The sequence below is a fragment of the Seriola aureovittata genome, chromosome 19 (assembly GCF_021018895.1).
Source record: "Seriola aureovittata isolate HTS-2021-v1 ecotype China chromosome 19, ASM2101889v1, whole genome shotgun sequence".
NCBI classification, from domain to species: domain Eukaryota; kingdom Metazoa; phylum Chordata; class Actinopteri; order Carangiformes; family Carangidae; genus Seriola; species Seriola aureovittata.
This window is the reverse complement of record NC_079382.1, coordinates 12,457,835-12,480,257: the sequence shown is the minus strand read 5'-3', so window position 1 is coordinate 12,480,257 and position 22,423 is coordinate 12,457,835. Positions and strand designations below refer to the sequence as shown.

Below are 22,423 nucleotides of genomic sequence, written 5' to 3'. Positions count from 1 at the left end.
GTTTTATAGGGTTTCTTTCTTCTTTAGTGCACCCTATTAAAAGTCAATCTTAAATGATTTTCAAGCATGTCTCTCACTAAAATTTATGGTTTAGAGGGCGACGTGTAACCATAATAACTACATAGTGATCCTACAGTAATTATAGAAACCCCAACATTTCATATTAAAGCTGAGCAGTGTCAGGCAAACTAGTGCCAAAACAATTAGACAATGAATCATCATAATGTGATGATTATCATTGAAGCGATTTATCAAACTAATAAGCAAAATATTAACTGTGTTCAGGTCCTTGGATGTTAAGATATTCTTCTTTCTTTTTCCATGCTTGCATATTCTGTCAGTAGCTTGTGTTTGGCTTATATCGTACAGTTTGGCACGCGAGCGGTATTAAGATAATTAATGCAGACACGAGCGCAAGCAGCATCACTCATTAAAGAGCCTATTGTTCATTGTCAGTGGACAGTGTCAACACACACACACACACACACACACACACACACACACACGCACGCACGCACGCGCACGCACGCGCACGCACACACACACACACACACACACACACACACACACACACACACACACACACACACACACACAGGGCAAACAACTCAATCCGCTGAAGGAGGGCTTCATATCTAGGCCACCTCTAGGATTAGGGCGATCTATCCATTCAGACGTACAGCCATACACCCTTCCGCTCATTCATTGAAGAATGGAAGCCCCCAGTATACCCCCACCCAAACAACATCAATTTTTCATCTGTTCATACTTTAAGCAGCATATGAAGGAAGCATAACAGACTCAGTGGATGAAGCTTGGACCTCAGAGGAAGAGCTTATTTAGAGCAGCTAAATGGAGATTACCTACAATGAGGCAATATTTCTTTTCCTCCTCTGTTTTACAACTTAGACATAATCCTTACTGTTACATCTCAGAAAACATGCATAGTAAATTCATGGCATCGACTATGTGAAAATACTATTCATTTCATTCTTGTAAGATGAAACCAGAAGCAATTATGTGAGACAACTGCAGCTGGCTGTGAATGTGTGGTTTTTTAATCTGTGCTGAAACTGATGACACGATAAGGAAATCATTTGCATTCAAACACAAAATCTTAACACATGTTCATTAGTATTAGGCCCTATGGCAAGACATGCAATTATCTCTTCTTGTAAAACAACCAGCAGTGTGTTCACGAGAGACAGCGGTGACAGAAAGAAAAGGGAAAAGGAGGAATTGGGGCGATGTGAATAATTAACAAGTCTTTTTTTGGATTGAACGTTGTAATTAAGACTCAAGGTGGCAGAGTGATAATAAAGACGAGAGACTGATGAGGGCACCCTGCTCTTCTTCCTGTCATTACTTCTCATTTGGCTCTCCCTATCAACCTGGCAGGCAGAGGCAGCTACACAATCTCCCTCTCACATACACCATAGTTTTTATCTTTTTTTTTTTTTTTTTATATATATACCAGACTGCTTATTCCCTCCATCTTCAGTTCTATCAGTCCATCAATCCCCAAAACACAGATGCCTCGCAGTTGGGTTCAGCGCTATAGGCTGGCAGATATCCATTCAAATTCCCAAAGTGCTTGAATCTGGCATCTACAGACAGACAGAAAGACACACACATACATATACACACACACACACACACACACACACATATATACACATACACACACCTCCTCCTTCATCTGACAGGTCTCAGCTTTTATTTTCTTAATTGGACTTAAGAAGAGAGAGCTAAGCTGACCCTCTAAAACCCCTCAACTCCACCTGATCCGCTAATGTCAAATCTCTCGCCCCCTCTTTCCTCCTCCTCCTCCTTCCATCCCCAATTTTCTATTCCTCTTCCTCCCCTCTCTTTCTTTTAGACATAAACTGCTAATGTAATCTAGACTGTATTGATTTTACTCCCCCCTCTTACCCCTGTCTTTCTTCTCATGTGTTCTGTTGTTCAGACCCTGACCTTGCACACCTTCGCCTCGGTAAGTTTAAAACCTGCAAGGTGGAGATAAGCAGGAAAACGTGAGGAGCGGAAAATGGGGCCAGGTATTTGTTTTACATATGAGCGCACACAAACACTTTGCATATGTATGCGTGCAGCACCGTGGAACGCACAAAGTAGCAGGGTTGTTACAGAACTGAACATGTGAATGGATTTAAACAGGATTTAAACAGGGCTCCCAGGTGACGGGTATGAATCCATGAATTTGGGATAAGTGAAAAATAAGCAATAATTGTTCTTTTAGCAATAAGGTGTGAATTTTACTCCATAATCCAAAGATGTTGTGAGATTTAGTCTAACAAGCCAACAATAATGTGAAAAGGGGAAAGGAAGCAGCTCTTCAAATGAATAAAATGATAAATACTATCATTATACTAATAATGAAAACTAACTAGTTTGGACTTGGATGGTTCGCACAGGAAATGTACCAAAGATCCAGAAAATGAATAAATAAAGACGTTACAACAGATTTCTCTTTCATGTCCCCCTTCTCCGCTATTCTGTGAATGAAAATCTATAATTTAAAGCATGTAGAGCAACATACTGGCTCCCCCCTTTCTTTCATCCCTACATCTCTGTGAATGAAAGCATAGCATCAGGGGTCAATGGGAATCCAACCGCTTTGGTCGTCTCCCTGAGCTGTAGAGCAAGGCATGAATAATCTATGAGTGAAGAGTGGGGTAGAGAGAGGAGATGGTATGTTATCATGAAGGCTGGGGGGGGGGGGGGGTTAATGATCGTACACCATATTCAAATGCAGGATTTTCTTTAGAGACTATACAGTTATTCCTATTTAAGTGTTTATATTTTCCACACAAATACACATTTATTATTTGGCATCAACAGCCATCAGTCGTAACAAGAAATTAGTTGGTGTCCTTGAGTTGTTTAATTTTAAATATGACTGTAAAATCATTGCAGAGTTATTAAATGGAAAAAGCACCCGTGGTATATTATAGTAGTTATATTGATGATGATGTTGATAAACCCAAAAGATGGGTCAGAAGAAGGAGACAACTCTCTACAACTCTCATAAATGGGTAGTTAAAAGCAAAGTTAAACTTCAAACTCCCTCCTGAATAAACACCAACTCCCCCTCTAACACACACACACACACACTGAAGCCATGGTGACTGAGAGGCTCGGCTGAGTAAACAAGCAGTGATAACTGTTTTTCTGGTGCTAATGATTTAAGCATAGGCTAAAGTTCCCGCACATCATATACACACACATTAAGCTCAATAAATTCCCACACTTGCTGTATGACCTTTTTATGACACCAAATTGATGCCGTCTTCCTCTCAGGCCTCCTGTCTCTCTCTCTATCTCTCTTTCTGTTTTTCTTTCTTCTGTTGCTTCTGTCGTCTGTACAGCAGGCAGAGGTTACTGGGTAACTCCAGTAGTCCCCCCCCCCCCCCGGTCTTTCCGTCTGACCTACTCCATTGAAGCAGCTGGGATTCCTTCACACACACACACACACACACAAAATCCCACAACTGCTCTCACTTAATCACAGTGTGCACATACTCACTCTAAAGATGAAATGATTGGCCACACACACACACACACACACACACACACACACACACACACAGCTCACCCATCAACACTCTCATTTATTCTTTGACTCAGTTTGGCCAACTGTGGTCAATGCAGACAGCAAACCCCTCTCTGTTCACCATGAATAAGTCAATGGCCACAAGGCTTTTGTTTTTTTGTGGTTTTCAGTCAGTCCATCAACTGTGTATTTGCATGATTACATGCAGAATACGGCGGGGGTTAAAGGAGGTCAGACTAAAGTGGGTGTCTTCTGGGACAAATGTACTTCAAGCTGCTGGAGTGGTTCACAACGAGCAAAAAAATTTCACCAGGCCCTTACAGCATTAGGCTGGGAGATTTTATAAGAGTTCAAGTTCGCTATGAAAAACGCTGAATTTTGTATGTGTCTGTGTGTAGGCTGGGTTATTATTCTCAATGAAAAGCAGAGGGGCCTCCCTCTATAGGCTGCCCCTCCTTTGTGATCCATGAGAAAACCCAGCAAGTCTGGGTGACACCCTGCAAACTACGCCCTGAGCATGCACACACCATCACTAACAGAACCAGGTCCTTGATGTGGTGACACACGTACATTTGTGTTTTCTGTTCAAACACCATGTAGCTGTTTCCGCACAGCTTGATGTGTGTGCATGTGTGTAGGTCAGAGAAATGTCTTTGAAAAGGGGCGGCAAAATATTAATGTGGGCTGAGGAACGAGAAGGAAAAATGGAGATGGTATCAAAAGTGAAACTTTGCACAAAGGCTTTCAAAAAAGGGCAAGAAGAAAGAGATGGGAAGCAAAGTTTGAATCCACAAAATTGAAAGATTCTTTGATGTGGTAGAGGCAGAGCCATTTTGCTGGGTAGCGATGCGAGGCAGGATAGAAAAGGCAGCGTTTAGAGGGACAAAAGAAATGAGAGAGAGAGAGCGAGAGAGAGAGAAGAGATAAAAACAGCTGGGAGGAAAAAAAGTCAGTAGATCAGCAGATGAAGCGAGAAGAGGAGGGATAGATTGAGTTTGAATGTAAAACATCCACAGATAATCAATAAAAACAGATATTTATACACAGGTAACAGACACACAAATATCAAAACCAAATACACAAAGGCTCAGCGGGCTTGGCAGTCATGCCTAATTTTCTCTCTCCTGGCGTCTGACCCAGGCGCTCCCTATTGACCCCCTTTGAAATTCAAGCCAGGATAAAAGAGAAAGAAAGACAGTGAACACAGATAGAGGTTTTTCTATGAACTTCTGTTTGAGCATGTGGACAGACAAGACTGCATTAGAGTCTGGTCTGTACTGAAAAACATTGTTGTGCATGTCATTGTGCCTCAGCAGGGAAGTGAAAAAAAAGAACCGGCTAAGATACCAACTAATGGCAATAACAGCTGGAAGAGCATAAACTGACAGGGAGGCTTGAAACCATTTAATAACTCCTTTACATTCTTTCAACACGGAAACTTTTATAGCCCAATGTAAGCTTCAGTACAATAAAAGGCAGGTCACTCTTCAGATGTACACGCCTGTTGAGCAGGGAGTTAAACGCTGTTATTTTTTTACGAGCAAGCTGATTTGTATGCCTGAACCTTGGGTGCCTTCAGAGAGGGTGGCAGTTTTGTTGCTAACTTGAGGCGTTTTATGCCCCAGTCAGGATGGATTTGTAGCTAACCGTCCGTTTCTTCCTTGGCAACGGAGCTTTAAATCTAATGCAATCCAACCACAGTGGCTTGTCAACCCCTATGAAGTTGACAAGACAATAAGCTGAAATTGAAACTGGGCCCGTTGGAAAATGGAAAGTTTTTAGGTTGGCAGGACAACATTCAGAGCAAGTACATTGAATCAAGTAGACAACATATTTTGTTATGGCGATGTCATTCAGCTGGTTTGTTGGTAAGTCCACCACTTCAGTCCAGACTGGAAGATCTCAACAGATATTGGATGGACTGCTATGAAATGTAGTACAGATATTCATGGAGCCATGAGGGTGATTTTTTAAAATTCTCTTTATTTGTTTGATTAAGCCTGGTCTAAAATTCTGTGTCCTCATATGTGACACTCCATGTTTGTGCTGTGCCACAGCTGAACAGAATTGTCATTCAGTGTTGACCTTGGCTTAAGCATGACAAAAATAACAACAGCCATTTCCATTAGTTCAGCAGTTTTCTTACCATTCACTCATTCAGTTAAGCTATCCCTGTAACACATGTCAGACATGCTATCAAAAAATAATTTCCCAGTGGAAACCTCCATACAGCCACTGGTAGTGTAACATAAAGACAGACCCCTGGCAGCCATCAGACGACATCAGGAGCCATTACCATCCAGCCACACTGTCTCCACTCATATTGACTCCTAGCCCTTCTCACTCTCCAGTGGACCCTCCGAGGACCCACCACATCAATAACCACAAGGCTTAATTGTGTCTGTGTGTGTGTGGGTCCAATTTGTGCATGTGCATGCATAAGATGTCCCACTGTCCCACTGGTCCCTAGTATTATAATGGCTTATAGCAGGCTGACATCATTCTGCCTACTTGTGGGTGTAAAAGGTTTTGTGCATGTATGGATGTGTGCCTGCAGTTGCTTCTACAATCTACTGACAACAGACTCTGTCACATATATTAATCCAGACCATAAAGTAAAAGGCCTGTATCATATCTCTATACTCTTTATCTTATTGTTTTTGATTCTGCTTTTGACACAAACACATGCTCTTGCACATATAGGTTAAGAGATAAAACACGTGCCTATAGTCTATATGCATACATGCATGTAACTACACACACAAGTTATTATGTACACGCACGTGCACACATCCATGTAGGGATGCCTGCACTCACATTATGTTGGCTGCCACACTGGTTTCCTGACCTAAATTTCAACACCAAGGCTGTCTGTTCTTCTCTCCCGAGGGCCAATTTGTGTGTGTGTGTGTGTGTGTGTGTGTGTGTGTGTTTCCTCCTTCCTAGTTCATAACATCACACAATCATTAATCCAATTTTTTTTAATTAACTCCACACACAAAATGCCATAAATCTGACACAAATATACACATATGACACACTGTGGAGTGCTGCGCATGTAGTGGTCCACTGTGTCCACTGTGTACATGTGTGTGTGTGTTTTTGCAACAACAGAGTTTAGAGCCTCACACAAAACACCTCACAACTGGCTTAATTAAAAGTGTGATGTGAATAATGTCCAAGCTGGGATGTTGAAAGAAATCAATAGGCAGCAGCTGGAATATTACTTCATTTCCTTTAGCTATATCAATTCATTAGCATCAATATTTCTCTGCAAATTTTACACTGAACACATTCAGCTGTCACTCCAATTAAAAGTGATTTACAGAGACGACAGCAGTGTTAGTTTTACTCCAAATCACCAGCAGAACACACACCTTGAAACATCTGCACAGGTGAAAAGACAGAAGGTAGAGGTAATGAATGGCCCTTATTTTATAAAGATGCACACATGAGAGTGAGCAAGGTATACAACAGTGTGTTTCTTCTGGTTTTACCATGACCCTGGTGCTCCGCTCATGCTGCTGACGAGAGGGCCTTGTCTGATTTGAACACAGAAGCACAGAGACAGACTGAGCTAATTTAGGTTAAGTGCCTCCAGTAGCTCAAGGGCACAAAGCAACAAGCCACCTGGGGCTAGCCTGCATCCCAGGGAAGAAAGCCGAATGTGTGTGTGTGTGTGTTGTGTGTGTGTGTGTGTGTGTGTATCGGGCCGACTCAGGGATGCCAGTGGGAACTGGGCTAAAGCCATATCAGCTACAACGTGTGCAAGTTTGGTTATTTACAATCTCTCCACCACTGGAGCAAAATTGACACTGTAGCGTTTGACCCATTTCCCACATTGCACCTCACTTCTCATCAGCAGCAACAGTAGGTCATTTGGAGGAGGGTGGGGGGTGTTGTAACACCAAAGCAACCAATCAACAATCAGAAATACAACCAACTGCCTAATGGCAACAAATATAGGAAGTGATCGAGACGATCAGCCTCGAGTTGTAGCTCAAACAGGAGGTTAGAGTTGAAGTCGGATGCGAGTTCTGGTGGCTGGTATTGATTACTGTTATTAACCAATACAATTACAACGCATCACTGCATCTGGGTCTGTTCATCAGGCCCATCGCATTGATCCAATTTACATCTTCTCTCTGTTCGTTGGTTTGTTAGAGAGCATGGGAACTGAGACTTCAACTATCGGTTAAAGTGCACTAGATCCGCAACAACTTCTAAAATTTTAAATTAATATTCTGACCACCACATCAATAGGTTGTGGGATTTTAATGGCATATGGCATCGCTAGAAATAATCTTAAACTAACAGCTGCCCCAGGGTCTTTCTGCATGCTGCTGTCCAGGTAAAACTCGGTTGTGCAAAGTCTAACGGCATCTACAATTTGCCATTTTCTCTTTTTCATATCTGTGACTGTCATAGAAGTTAAGCACCATGAGGTAATTTGGCATCAAACCACTCCTTATTGTTTTATTTTGTCATGGTACAACTCAGCAAAGACACTTCAATCTCATATTTTATCATTTTTTTCAGCTCGCTTAACACCACCACTGGTTTCAAACAGTGAGACTGGAAAAGCTCCACAGTCTTAAGTTCTTCTTTTTACTTTTGGGTGACTTTTTATTTGTGACAGAAAAAAACTAAGAGGGATTATGATAAGATTGCATAACATTTTCTTGCACAGCCCAGCATCATATTAGAATTTCATGGCATGAAAGCAGCACAAGTCTTCTGACTAACTATTGATACTACACTATAAAAGAAGAGCTAACATCACCTCCTGACTTTGAAGGGACTCAGTTCCCTGCTAAACAACACAACCAAAACTATGTTCTTTAAGTGTATAATTTTTCCACGTTGTATAATTATCATATGAAATACTTAAGCCCAGCCACATGCAGCATTATAAAGTGTGTGTGTGTGTGTGTGTATGTGTATGTGTAATCCCAGGGTAAAGACGGAGAGGGTTAAACATGTCTCAGGACAGGCTTAGTGCTCACAGGATGACGTAGACCAGTATCATCTGTAAAACACACACATATGTGCATACACAGAGACACTGTGACTGGCGGTGCCATCTGACTTATTAAACAGACTGTGCTGAGCTTATACATGCATGTGTGCACACATGCATGTATTAAACCTGGGTTCCTTTATTGATAATCCAATGTTGAGGCCTCGTCTGAGAAAGAAGCAGGACCCCCAAATCCACTTAAACCCCCCCCCCCTTCCTCCTCGTTCCCCCGACCACCGCTTCATCTGCCTCTCCCTCTCTCTGTCCAGCTCTCCATCCCTCCCCCTTCTGTCCCATCTAAGCAATAATGGATGGAAGGAGGGCGGCATTAATAGAGAGCAGACCTCTCTTGGCTGCAGTGAGTGCGCTCTCTTAATGGGCCCCCGGGGAAACAAAATCAGATCCCTGATCGAATACTCCCAAAATTTAGGACCGCCATTATTCCAAATTAAATTCCTTGTGACATATCGTGTGTCTCTTTTTGGTCCAGATAAATGGGTGTGCAGTGTCCGATGGCAATTAATTCAATCCTAATTCCATTTGTAATTACCATAATCCCATTATTATGTTAATTTAGTCCCAAATATTAAAGCATTTGTGTGTGTTGTAGTCTCATTTCTACATTGGTTAATATTAATGATTCACAGATGATCAACTTTGACACTGGGGACTGGAGACGCGGCACCTTCATTCACTCTGCTTGTCTGTACTATACTGCCACCTTGTGGTGAAAATGAGCAACAACTGAAACAAATGTAATTGGGTTTTCAATGTCATCCTGCATAGCTCTTTGAAAAGGTTAACAACAGCCTAAGAATTTAGTTTCTTCTATAAACAAACAAAATTAGAGTGAAATTGTCATCAGGGCAGGCTCCCCTGTGGTTTTACAAGCAAAGGAAATGGCAGTGGCTTCCTTTCCTCTACATTTTTCCTTCTTTTTTTGTCTTTAACCCTAATCTGTCTATGCATGTGGAGTCAAAAAGAGACGTTGCCATGGTGAGGACAACTCATTAATGAGACAGATTTAAAGAGGCTCTTAAAATCACTTTCCCCCCCCCCCAAACCCTTCTCTCTCTCCTTTTATAATCAGTCTCTATGGGGGGACACGAGCTTTTCAGAGGCTCGGCTTTGCTTTCTGAGGCTTAATGGAAGCTCCAGCTGATTGGGACATAAAGGGGCCTGTGGCTGAAGGGAAGGCAGGAGGAAGGACACTTGGGCTGGGGTACATGGTGGAGGGTTTGTGCCTGATAAAGAGAGCCGGAGTGATAAAAGATGAGTCAAGTTAGACGGTAGAGCCAAGCGTTGTGACCAGAGCAGCAAGGTTTCTCTGTTCTGGTCATTTCAGTTCATTTATTTGTTCAGTCATGTAAATTTGTTTTGCTTTGGTTTTCTGGACTGCCTGGCATCAGTGCGAGTAAAGGACACAGTGCAGAGCGGTGGAGGCTTATGGGCCATTCTTGGACACAACTAATTTAAGAACTTAGATGTGAATATTTCTTTTAAATGACAACTATTTTCACAATCAACGTGACTCTTTTGTCAATTATTTTTGACAGCTGTTAGTGTGTACAATTTCACAAAATGGCCTGACCAACAGTTCAAAATCAGTCCTCGAGATATTCAATGTAAAAAGCAGCAAAAAAAGAAAATGAAAACCTGAAAAACCAACTAATTTTGGCTCGATAAATAATTACTTGGTTATCAAAAAGTTGATTGTTAATTTTCTGTCTATCGACTGATGGATTAATGGGCTCATCATCTTCGCACACTTTCTGTGATCAGTCTAGTTTACTGTACCTCACAAGTACCCAAATAAATCAAAAGGCAGCTTTTCTTTCTCTATGTTTTCTTTGGGTTACAAGAGACTGTGCACTTTTTGTGAACCACACAGTAGAAGTCAGGAATGCAACTGTGTGTGCAGACAGGCAGCAGACTGGTCAGTAAGGCAAACAGGGCCAGAAACCTCAGAGGACCAGACTCAAAGCAGCATGAGGTGGAAAAAAAAGCTCCCTCTAATAGCAGCGCTCATTAAAGAAATGAGCTGTGACTGAGGCTGGAGCAGCCGTGGAGCGCTTAAACGCACTTATCCTGCACTACGGCACAATTAGATTTTTCAATTAGATTGTCTTAGTAACAACAAGACCACTGTTGAACTGATTGAGGGTAAAGAAGAGGGTAAAAGCTGTTGCTGGAGCGAGCACAGGTCAGATTAAGTCTAAAACAAATCTCATTTGTTTTCACAATCTGTTGGCATTGTGAGAGTGTTAAAACAAACTCCTGCATTCAGTGTATAATTGTTTTTCTATATAATGACCTTTTATTCTATATGATGGATTAAAAAAATGGCCACATTTTTGTCAATGTGCATTAAAACATTAGCTCTATATAGCTAATGATGAGACTGCATGCACATATCTGATGGAGAACATCAAGAACACACACACATCTAAGTATTCATCAATCATAACTATAGTCAACTGATTAATTTGTTTGGACAACTTGTCTGATTGCATTAAACCCCAAAACGACCCTTCACCTCTGTAATTGTACACACAAATACCCCCAAAACACGCGAAGCATGAGATGCTGTTCTTATTTCTACTCAGTATCGTCAGCTATGATCTTTTCCTCATGTGCCTCTCATCAGGTGTCTGCAACACAATGTACAGTTAAACTACCTGCACGCTGTGAAACCCGACTCAGGTCAGAGAAACGCAAAATAGGAGCGGGAGATCTTGGAGACATGCTAACTAAAAAGACCTGCATATGTCACAACCATGAAGAGCCATCTTCATCTTCTTCCCCCAGAGTCCAGGTGCCACATGGTGCGGTACACTAAGCTAACCTCCAGGAGGCTCCCTCCGTCAACAGAGACACGCTGCACATACTACAGTGAATGGAGGCTCGTTGAGTGAGTGAAGTACGAAAAAAAAACCCACAAAGAAACAAGTATTAGAAAGAAAACAGAAGTAAAATTTGGGTTGTTTTTTATTTTGATAAATGTAAGTGAGATATTTTCATTATTAAATCAGCTAATGCTCTGCTGTCTCAGAGCTCCCTCTGTTTCTCTCCTCTGACACATTTAGTCAATGAGAGGATTGATGTCTCAGTAGATTCTAGTGATTATCTGGCTGTTATGTCCTGATGTGATAATCTAACCATTAAGTAAAACTCAATTGTGCACATAAGGGGCTGCGTGGCTCTATTACACCTGATCCCTCCTGAAATAAACACTATTCTCCCTGACTCACTCCTCTCCTCTCTCCTCCTCCTTCATCGCTTCAAGCCTCCCAAATGAAAAGCCAGCTGCGCCCGGACCCACTCTATTAATCTGACCACATTATCTATTAAAACAATTTGTCAAGCAAACGATACACACATGCTGAAAGACAAAACCACTTCCCTGGAAAATACAAATACTTGCTGGCTCCACACTGTGAACACCGTGTGACATCTGATCCGATTCGAATGACAAAATTGGGATTTAAATGAAAGCCAGTTTTTATGATTCTAATTTGACATATGATATTCTCTGGGGTGAAAAGGAGTCCCCAACATCCCTGGCTTTTTGGATATTTTTAAAACTGAAAGCTTTAAGTGAATTAATGTGAAATCTGAGAATTGTTGAAGAATAAAAACTACTCTAATGCACAAATAGTGTAGATGTGTTTTACTTTTAGAAGCAGTTGAAGCTGCTTTCTCTGAAATCAACTGAAGACTAACTTATTCCTGCTAGAGTTGTGTTGATCTGTTGACACAAAATTAAACAGCAACAAATTTCATTAACCATTTCAGTCATTTTTCGAGCAGCAATCCCTAATATTCTATATGTGAAGATTTGCTGTGAGGGTAATAAACCTGGTCGAATTGGCGGGAGATTTCTGAGACAAAACATTGAACTGATTCAGCAGCCCTAAGAAAAGAGAGTCAGCAATACAAAGTCAAACCAATGTAAAAAAAAAAAAAAAGTAATATCCGTGAAGCAAAAACGATACATCAATGACAACTAAGCAGCAATTTAAAAAATGGATTCATGAACACGTGGACTCTGAGAGGCACACACACAGAAAGCCCACAACTCGATTACCTCCCTATATTTGTCAGTGATGGCTTCATTAGCCGCTGGTGACACATAATGGAGGAGCACCTGTTAGCCAATCACAAGCCAGCCAGTACCTTTTAGGCCTTAAAAAAGCTGAGAGGTCTCCATCTGTTAGATACAGAGATAGCTATTACCCGCTGGTTACCTTTCACCTCCTTTATTTTCTAACCAAATGAATGTCCACAGGGATGTGAACCAGAAAGACGTGGGCTAGAATGCAGCAGCTTTTATATTCAGAATGTGTAGACAGAAAAAAAAACATGGACTCATTCACACAGACACAAACCAGGTTCAATACTTAATCAATGAAAAAAAAGGGAGACAGAGATTGAGTCAGACAGAGTTGCTTTGAAGGAAAACAGAGCCTTAACCCATTTTTTACAGTTGAATGACCCTAACCAACCCCTGACCCCCAATTCCCGAAAGTGAGTGTGTGTGTATGTGTGTGTGAAAATCCTCTTCTTTTCTTCATCTCATTAAGCTGTGTGTCATGCTCTCCACCCCATTGTTCTGCCACCTCAGACCAGCTACTGGGGGTGGTGGTTCATGCACATTCAGGACTAAGTGCACTTGTTTTTTTTTTTTTAACTCATGTGTGTTTGAGAGTGTGTATGACTGTAGGTGTAAGCCGTGAAAGGCAAACAAACGAATCTCATTGTGTTTTTTTGTTTTTTTTCCAATGGTGTTTCACCTCACCTAAATCCCCTGAGTCAGAGGAGAGACGTGTTTCTCTGACTGGACGTTTTTCTGCACAGGGTGAGGAAAATAGGGTTTTATCCACAGTCTGTCACCTTAACCTCAAACAAGAGTTTAGGGCAGTGGTGCAGTTGTTTAGAATAACTAGCCTGGTCAAAGAGAGGAGAGAAGAAAGCTTGTTGAGATTGTTTCTTTTTTGTCTCCTATCCTGTTTTTGATGAAGAAAAAAACAGGAAAAGGGAGGCTCTTTTTTCCTCTTCTACTACATGTGCATATGCAATTTTCCAGCCACTTTCATCTAACATCCCACCTACAGCGCCACGACCGCATAAATTTTGAATGCTGGGTGGCTTAACCTACCTTAGGAAATATGCTTGTATTTGTCTGAAGTGGAAACCTTAACAAGCAGCTGAGGCTGTTCGTTAGCCCTCACCCGCTCTCCCTCATGATTCTCACTGCCACAATTATATTTAACTAACTGATTTTCAGCAGCGCTTCCCCCCCATAAATGCGGCCAATCCATTTCATTTGGCCTCATCTAGTTACTCTACAAGCCTGGCCTCCCTCAGGTGCTCTTCCCTCGGGAGCTGTTGGCACTGATTGGTCGATAACAGAACCTGCCTTCCAACTGAAGGATTATGGGGGATCCGGTGGAACAGCTGCTCCACCTCCAACAAGCCAAGGGAAAAAAAGGTGATGCTACTGTGAGAAAATTAAGATTTTTTTTTTGTGAATTGTAGATTCAGGGGGAAAACAGGAAGATAAGAGGGTAAAAACAAATCAAGAGAGTAAGAACAGACAGAAGCAGCATGCATGCAAGACGATGGGAACAAATACACAAAGGATGTATCAGCCAAACTCCAATTTGTGTGTGTTTGTGTGTATGAGGGTCGTCTGTTCAGCAGTGCATGAATACAGAGTGACTGGGAGGTTGATTCAACCTACAGAGCCCAGACAATACTGTACTCATGGCGGCAACATCTTGAGCTGTCACGGCATGTTAGCCAAAGCAGGCGTGAGGCAGGCCGTGCTCGTCTGGCAGCATATTGTTACGCTAAGCGCACAGGAATAAGGGATTTGGTTTTAGATAAGCATACATGCAGAAAGACATTAGGGAGTAGTTAGTAGATAAGTGGGTGGATAGACAAAGACTCAAAATGGGACAATAACTGAAAACAAAAGTTAGAAAAGTCGTATTATTTGGAAGACCCTGCATTGCCCTGCTTCTCTAATTGCTTTATTTTCTATTTAACATTCTGCGTTTTATTCATAGATGACTGGCAGTATAAGCAGTCACTAATATGTAGACAGATCAGTATAAAAGAGAAATGCAGACACAGGTCAGAGGCATTTCTTTCAGCCACTCTTTTATCCTTCAGCACTCTCTCTCTTATCTCTCTGATGGTTCCTTTATGTAGTGGCAGAGGTGAAAGTGGGTCACCTCTGTAACCTCAGCGGTGCCGGCTCCATCACCCCCATACTGTCAGCTCTGTTACACTTCCCTGCAGGCCTGGCCCATCACCTCCAGCTGCTAGCTATTGTATCTTGTTCCCAAGGGTGGCCAGCCAGGGTAGCATCCTCAGATACGATGCCCCACTGTCCCAAAAGAGGATGAAGCACGGTCTGGGTGCAAACATGCACACGGACACGCGTTTATACACAAACATGCATACACAAAAAGGCTATACTGATGACACAATGAGTATCATATGAGTGGATAAAAGCATGCCCGTGCACAGTAGGAAATTAATGAAATATGAATATAATGAACCAGAAATTAAATATCTCTGCACAAACATAAGGTGATGCAGATTTCACTGACAATAACTAACATGTTGTATGGCATGTGACGTATTTATGAATTATTGACAGTATTCATGAAAAACGTTTTCTGAGGATCATCTAGTTGCTGCCTGGAGGACCCTCTGCCAGGCCAAAGGTCTCTGAGGTCACAAAGCCACAATCTGCATTGATAGTTCATTGGACGCCCAGCAAATACACATTCTGACTCACACACACACACACACACACACAGGGACTGACACTTGCACGTGCGCGCACACACACACAGGCAGACAGACAGACGGCACAGATCACTCAGTTACAAGGGGGATGGAAATCACCTAATAAGAGGAGACAAAGCCCGGCTTGAGAAAAGCTTCCACCGCATGTGTCGTGATTCTCTGGCACTGTGACATACAGCGTATCATTAACTCCCGCAAACAGTTCAGGTGACTTAAGTGCACTTAGAAGCAGGGCCCTGTGTTCCCAGCCAAGAAAAATACCACAATTACTGTAACAAAACAGCAATGTGGTGCCGTGTTAAGTCTGCTAAGTCTTACTAAGAGGCTCACAGAGACCGCTACCTGGGAAGTCCATCTCTAAAGCTGTAGTCAAAAACCTTATAGTAACAATGTCAGCTAAAACATCTACTGTCTTTTAATTAAAGAGAACAGAGCTACAGTCAAATCTTGACAAGAGTCTGGAGTAAACAGGTGCTATGAAGGTCTAAAGTTAAAAACTTAAAATCTGAGAGACAAACTAACAATTTGTTTGTGGTGACACCACATCTCCAAACTAACAAATCCAATGACAGTGAATATGTTCTGCTCTGTAGTCTGTACCTTTGCCATCTTGGTAGGTTTGTGTTTTCCCAGGTGAGCCTTTGGCATCGGGTCCAAGCAGCGGTTTGGGTGTCCAGAGAGAGTCCTGCTTCTGGTGGACCTTTGACACCGAAAGCAGACGTTTGCGGAGGCAGCCCTCTGGCCTGGTGGGCCTGGGGCTGGGGAAGGCCTCGGGCTGGAGGCTGTTCCCCATCTTGTTGGAGGGCTTGAGGGAGCACAGAGTTCGCTTCTCGCTGAGGGGGTCCTCATAGCAGGCCCTGTGCCAGCAGCTGACCACCGGCTCCGAGGAGAGGCAGTGCACGTATGTGATCATTGCAGGCTAAGATCTTAACCCCCCTCCACCACCCACCCTCCCCTGCTCTATTCAGGGCCCAAGCCCCCAACTCCTCCTCTTTCTTGAACGACCCTCTCTCCCTCTCTCTCTGTCTCTCTCTCTCTCTCTGGACCTTCCACTTGTGTTGGGATGGAGGGGTGACTGTGAAGGGTGTGTGTGTGTGTGTGTGTGTGTGTAGGAGGCCTCCCCCTTGCTCCCAAACACTCAATAGGCCTCCCCCTCTCTTTCTAGGAGGACAGGAGAGAGGTTTGGAGGTTTTTGCAACCCACAGGGGACCCAATCCCCCTCTTCTCCTCCTCAATCTCCTCCTTCTGTTTTTGTCCTTCCTCTCCCTCTCAGGGGATCCTATTGACTTGCATTGATTTGCCTGACAAAGGCAGGGTGTGCACAGTGTTAGATTACAAGATTCAATTCCAAAACAAATATTCCAAAGAACTATTGCAGCATAAGGCTATTATCTTGTACAAAAAATATCCTGCATGACTGTCAGTTGGCTGTCTGGTGGACACCCTGGCAGCTTGCAAAAACAGGAATTCTGACCCCCACGAATGACCACAAGAAATTTCAAAAATACTCCAAAGATTCAAAAATAAGGTTTAAAAACAAAGGGCAGTGCCTTATTGGAAATACCTGTGGTTACAGCATGCTTTTGTCCTTTGCAATGACCCAGAAGCATCCACCACAAATTGTGCAAAAGAGGATCCAAAAAAAAAAAGTCATAAAACCATCCCATCATTTTAAGTGAGTTCCTGTCCAAAGATGGTAAGCGCCTTATTTGATAAATTAGAGATGAGGTTAGAAAAATTAGACCTTCTGAAATAGTGTTCAGACAAGTTTGCAGCATCTAAGAACATCCTCCTTCCTCCTCCATCCATATGAGACAGAGCAGCGACATTGTCCAGTGGCTTCCACATGGCCTTTCCTCTCAAATCCTCCTCCTCCCTCTTTCCTCTGCTCCTCAACGCTGCTGTTCTAATCTGTAAACCCAGATTATCCAGCCTCCGACCCCTCGCCCCTGATTGTGTCAGACACACATACATACACACACATACACACACACACACACACACACACACACAAACACACACAACACAGATGGACACCAGGCTGTGGATAATTAACTACATCACCTCCAGTGCTCAAATGTGTGGAAGTTCAAGAAGACTTGGTGTGGTGTGTGTCAGCTGGTTAACTTGGGTGACGCAAACTAAAGCAGCATGTGGGCCAAATATCAAACTATTGCCTCGTGTTTACTCTCCCCTGATTGGTGTTCTGAAGCACAGATCCAGTTGGAAACATGTGCACAATGATGCTTTGAAGTGAACAAAACACATCCTGTGAATATAAGTTTTTAGGCTTTGACAAATTTAATTGAAGTTAAAGTTGCAGAAGAGCAGAGAGTGAGACACAGATGGAGAGAGAGGTAATACCTGACAGTCAAACACAAACAGACGGAAGCGCAGCAGACACCAGAAGATAACCAGGAGATAGACACAGATTAGCACGATGAGAGTAGTCATGAGTGGCAAAAACCTCTGACTAACCTGCCAGGTGAGGGTGTGTATGAGTGTGTATGATACTTAATCAGCTTGGCTGTGAGGTAGGCTGATCTTAATGATATACTCAGATTAATAGGCTGGAGACCAGCGGAGGATAGGACAGGACAAAACTTAAGACTGGATAATAACACTGATGGTACCTTAGCTAATAAAAGTTCAGCCTCCAGATGGAAATTGAGATATTTAATTGAATTTTTAAAAAGAAAAAATTGAAAAGGGAGAAAGAAGTACTTTAGTACTAAAAGCAAATGTCTCCCTCTGGTGGTGGCTAATACCTGCACCACAAAACACACATACATACACCAGAGTAAATAATCTATATGTATATGTAATACTTAAAAAGGTCTACTCATAAATCTATTGCAACTTTTGGGGGAACAGGGAGAGACAGCGTGTGTGTGTGTGTGTGTGTGTGTGTGTGTGTGTGTGTGTGCTAACTTGCCAAAGCCTGAGCAGATAGCCAGAGGCTAAAACAGCCATTACCGATGGTTATCATTTCCACAGCCCTGTGAGTCAGCCAACACACAAGCTGATTACAAAACCAAACCACTGCACTCACTCACTCACACACCCACACACAGAACATAATGGACAAACCACTGTACACATGCACGCGCGCACGCACACAGACGCACACACACTGGGCAAGCCAAAAGATTGTGCCTAAATTGCACTTAACACTGTTGTTGCCCTACATCCATAAATACATAGGCACAGTGGGTCATCCAGGTCACAACATCAGGGGTGCTACTGTCATGCAGACCTACGCACATATTGGCATCATAACATCACGACAGGGGGTGTTTTTACAGGGACACACAGACAAACATACATTATTGGCATTTTACATGCAGGTACATGCATGTTTCTGGTGGTGACAGTCATGCATCAATGTACACACACACACATGCAGGACAAATTTGTATGTATGTGTATTAGTTGGCTGTGAATGTTCAGGTTTTGCCTAAGCACAGCATGCACGGGGGTCAGACTCTCACAGCCCACTGACCATGAATGGGGATTATTACTAGTCAGGAGATGTGTGTGTGTGTGTGTGTGTGTGTGTGTGTGTGTGTGTGTGTGTGTGTGTGTGTGTGTGTGTGTGTGTGTGTGTGTGTGTGTGTATCCAGTTGTAACAGCCATGCTGGGTTCAAGTTGGGACAGTATCTATTGTGTATGCCGGTACAAGTGTGTTTACATGCTCTAGTGTATATAAACTCTCCTGTGTCTATGAATACTCACGCATGCACATAAGTTTCTGTGTGTGTGTGTGTGTGTGTGTGTGTGTGTGTGTGTGTGTGTGTGTGTGTGTGTGTGTGTGTGTGTGTGTGTGTGTGTGTGTGTGTGTGTGTGTGTGTGTGTGTGTGTGTGTGTGTGTGTGTGTGTGTGTGCATGAGGAGGGGGAAGCCGAAGCGGAAGGCTTTGAGAAAGGGACAATGGTAACCATGGATATGTGTAGGTCTGAATGGAGTGAGAGGAGCACCTGCATGCTGAGTTAGCCCTCTGTCTGGGGAAGTCATCCCCTCATCCACAGGGAGTCGGCCATTGTCTTCTCAAACTTCACTCACAACAATACTTTTCCACCTTTGTCCCTGGAAACATCACAGATTAACATTTGCCTACAAAAAAACTTCACTTGTCTTCAGATCAAAATGCAGTTAGACCCAATTACTGACTTTTAGGCATTTATAAATTTTCCCAAAAAAACCACTAAGTTCTTTTCAGAAGACAAAAGGTTCGTGACAAGGTCCATTCACAGGCAACTGGAACTTCACCATCTATTGTTCACCTATCAAGACCAGAAATCTCCTTCTCTTTTGGAAGGGTGTTACTTGTTTACAGGAGGTCAACATCCTGCCCAGAGATCCCTCTTAAAGTCTATTCTAATTTACAAGTTTGTATCATATGGTGTATATTCCTGAAATTCAGTGTTATTTTTAATAGTAAATATCAACTGCTCACTGCCTGACAGCTGTGTGAAGTGCGCTTGGTCTACAAGAGTCACAGCTAGACTTGATTTCTGGTTTTAGGTAACTTTCACAATTTCTATATCTGGATTTGTCTTATAAGTCTGTACACATTGGACCTGTTTGCTAGGATCAAAATGTATAGACATACTAATATCTCAGAATGACAGTATTTATTACAGGTAAGTTCAAATGACCTATTCTGCTGTCCTCCCTGCTCCTCCCTTTCCCTCCACTGGAGATAAGCAGCCTGCCACATCGAGTGTGAGAACATCCATCAACTCCACTACCCACAAGGCCAGAGGGCAGGTAATGGGTCAGCCTCAGGTCAAGAGGTCACGGTCTCTCCATACACACAACACAGGTGCGCTGGTTATTGACGGACTGTTCTCTTACAAGTTCAAATAGGTTAACAAGGGATAACTTTAATGAGGTTGCCAAAAATAACGTGATGATACCTTGGTATGTAGCTGTGATTTCTGAAAAGTCATAAGCATCTGTGACTGTGATTTGTCCTCCTCCCTCCAACATGATGAAATATTATTCACTACCAATCATGAATACACATATAAATGTGAAGCAGTACATGTAAATTGTGGGGTATGCTATTTACTCTCAAGGGTTAAAAATGCTAAAACTTATGGTATTGTATGGTAAACTGGTAATATGAAAACATTAAAATTAATTGTAGCTGAAAATTATTAAGATCTTGAAATGAGGCAAGAACTGGACAATAATCAAATTTTTCTGCTTTAATAAGAGATAAATGGTTCTCACTCATCCATGTTTGTCCATACGTAACTGTGCTGCTCTATCCAAAGTCATTTCGTATCTGATGTGTAGGATAAGTGGTAAGAATCCAAAGTGAAATGCCTTGACAGAGTTGAGGTTAAATATAGGTTTAGCTGTCCGGTAACACGGCTGCCCCAGAGAAAAACCCACACCAAGCTCCTGCTGCCATCCCAAGTGTGTGATGGCGCACGCACACACACACACACACACACACACACACACACACAGACACACAGACACACAGACACACACAGACACACACAAACACACACACAGACACACACAAACACACACACAGACACACACACACACACTCTCCTGGAATTCAGTTCACACACGTGCAGGTCTCACACAAGAATAGAAGGATGCTTGCAAACATCTTCATAGATTCACTATGTTTTTCAATTAAAAATTAAATAAAAAGATCCTTTAAAACATACATTTTCAAAACAAGCTCCAGCACGTGTCCGTATAACACACACATGCGTAAATGCCACTACATCAGGCTGGAATGAGGGACACTGTGTTGTGGAGGTTCAGATAGCAGCTTCTCATTTTTGGCTGGAGTTGAGAGTCACTTTCTCTGGTGAAATTGACAAACATTGAAAGCGACAGGACTGTATCGGCTCTAACTAATTAACAATAATTCTGTAATTGCCATGATGAAAAAATTAGTTTTTGCCTGGTTTACAAGCTCTTGGAAAGTCATTTAATCAAAATGTAATATCTTGCTCATCTCATTGAGTTTTAGTTATTTAATAAAAAAATAAAAAAAAGAGAAAGAATTCAAAAGAATTTGATAGACCAATTTAATTCTGGATTTCAAATTGATAAAATGCTACCTTATTGTTTTCCAGGGCTGCAACAAACTATTTCAAAACTATTTCAACTATCGTTTAATCTGCTGTTTATTTCCACAATTAACCAATTTATTGATCTGTTTTATATTTAAAATATTGTGAAAAATACTTATCAGAAGTTGTTGTCTTCAAATGTCTTGTTTGAAAGTGACATATTCAGTTTGCAGTGATATAAAACAGAATAAAGGAACAAATTCTCTCATATGAGAGGCTAGAACCAGTGAACGTTTGGCATTATTGCTTGAAAAATTACCTAAAGATTACGCTGTTCATAGTTCATCCATTACAAGCGTATGCCTTAGAATGCTTCCCATAATGACTGAATTAGACAAAACTTATTCAACTGGATGATCCAAGTACGCGCTTATTCGTTGGAGCATCTGGCTGAATTGACACATCTGCACTTCCCCCTCAACTGTTGCCCACATCCAAAACATCTGAAGCCACTATAATGCTCACACATCTGAGTGAGCTGCAATCATAGTGGTTGAAAACAAACCAGGGAACATTGGACCAAGTTCCACTCAGCCAAAGACATGTTTTTACAGATTGAACATGGCCCGAGGTGCCCTTAACTGACCTTACAACAAGGAGGTCGAATGGACTCTCAGCGATGTTTGTGCTCGACAGGGCTTATATTCACTTGACATGGACAGAAACGCTGCATTTCTATACCGCTCACACCGCAGGGAACCTCCAATTTGACTGAGAACGAGCTTTCCAAAAATTGCTCCAAGTAATCCCTACTCATTCCCTTCTTATGTCTACTGTTTTGGGGGGGGGGGGGGGGGGGGCTCAAGTGCAGAAATAACTTATGTAACGTACCAAAAGCCACACCAAGTGGTCTGGCTGGCTTGCAAAAGGGCTTACACTAAAATGCAAGGCTTTACTCTGAGTA

At 42.3% G+C, this 22,423-nt stretch overlaps 1 protein-coding gene across 7 annotated transcripts in view; it reads right to left on the bottom strand.

The window, feature by feature from the left end:
* nhsl1b (NHS-like 1b) overlaps positions 1-22,423 on the bottom strand; it is a 105,231-nt gene that overhangs the window by 27,624 nt on the left and 55,184 nt on the right. For 2 of the 7 annotated variants that reach the window (XM_056405741.1, XM_056405746.1), the window contains exon 1: positions 16,014-16,273. The exons of the other annotated variants lie outside the window; for them this stretch is intronic. In XM_056405741.1, coding sequence (XP_056261716.1) covers positions 16,014-16,206 — 193 coding nt within the window. In that variant the 5' untranslated portion in view covers positions 16,207-16,273. Of the gene's footprint in view, positions 1-16,013; positions 16,274-22,423 lie in introns of those variants that run through there. 7 annotated transcript variants of the gene reach the window in all.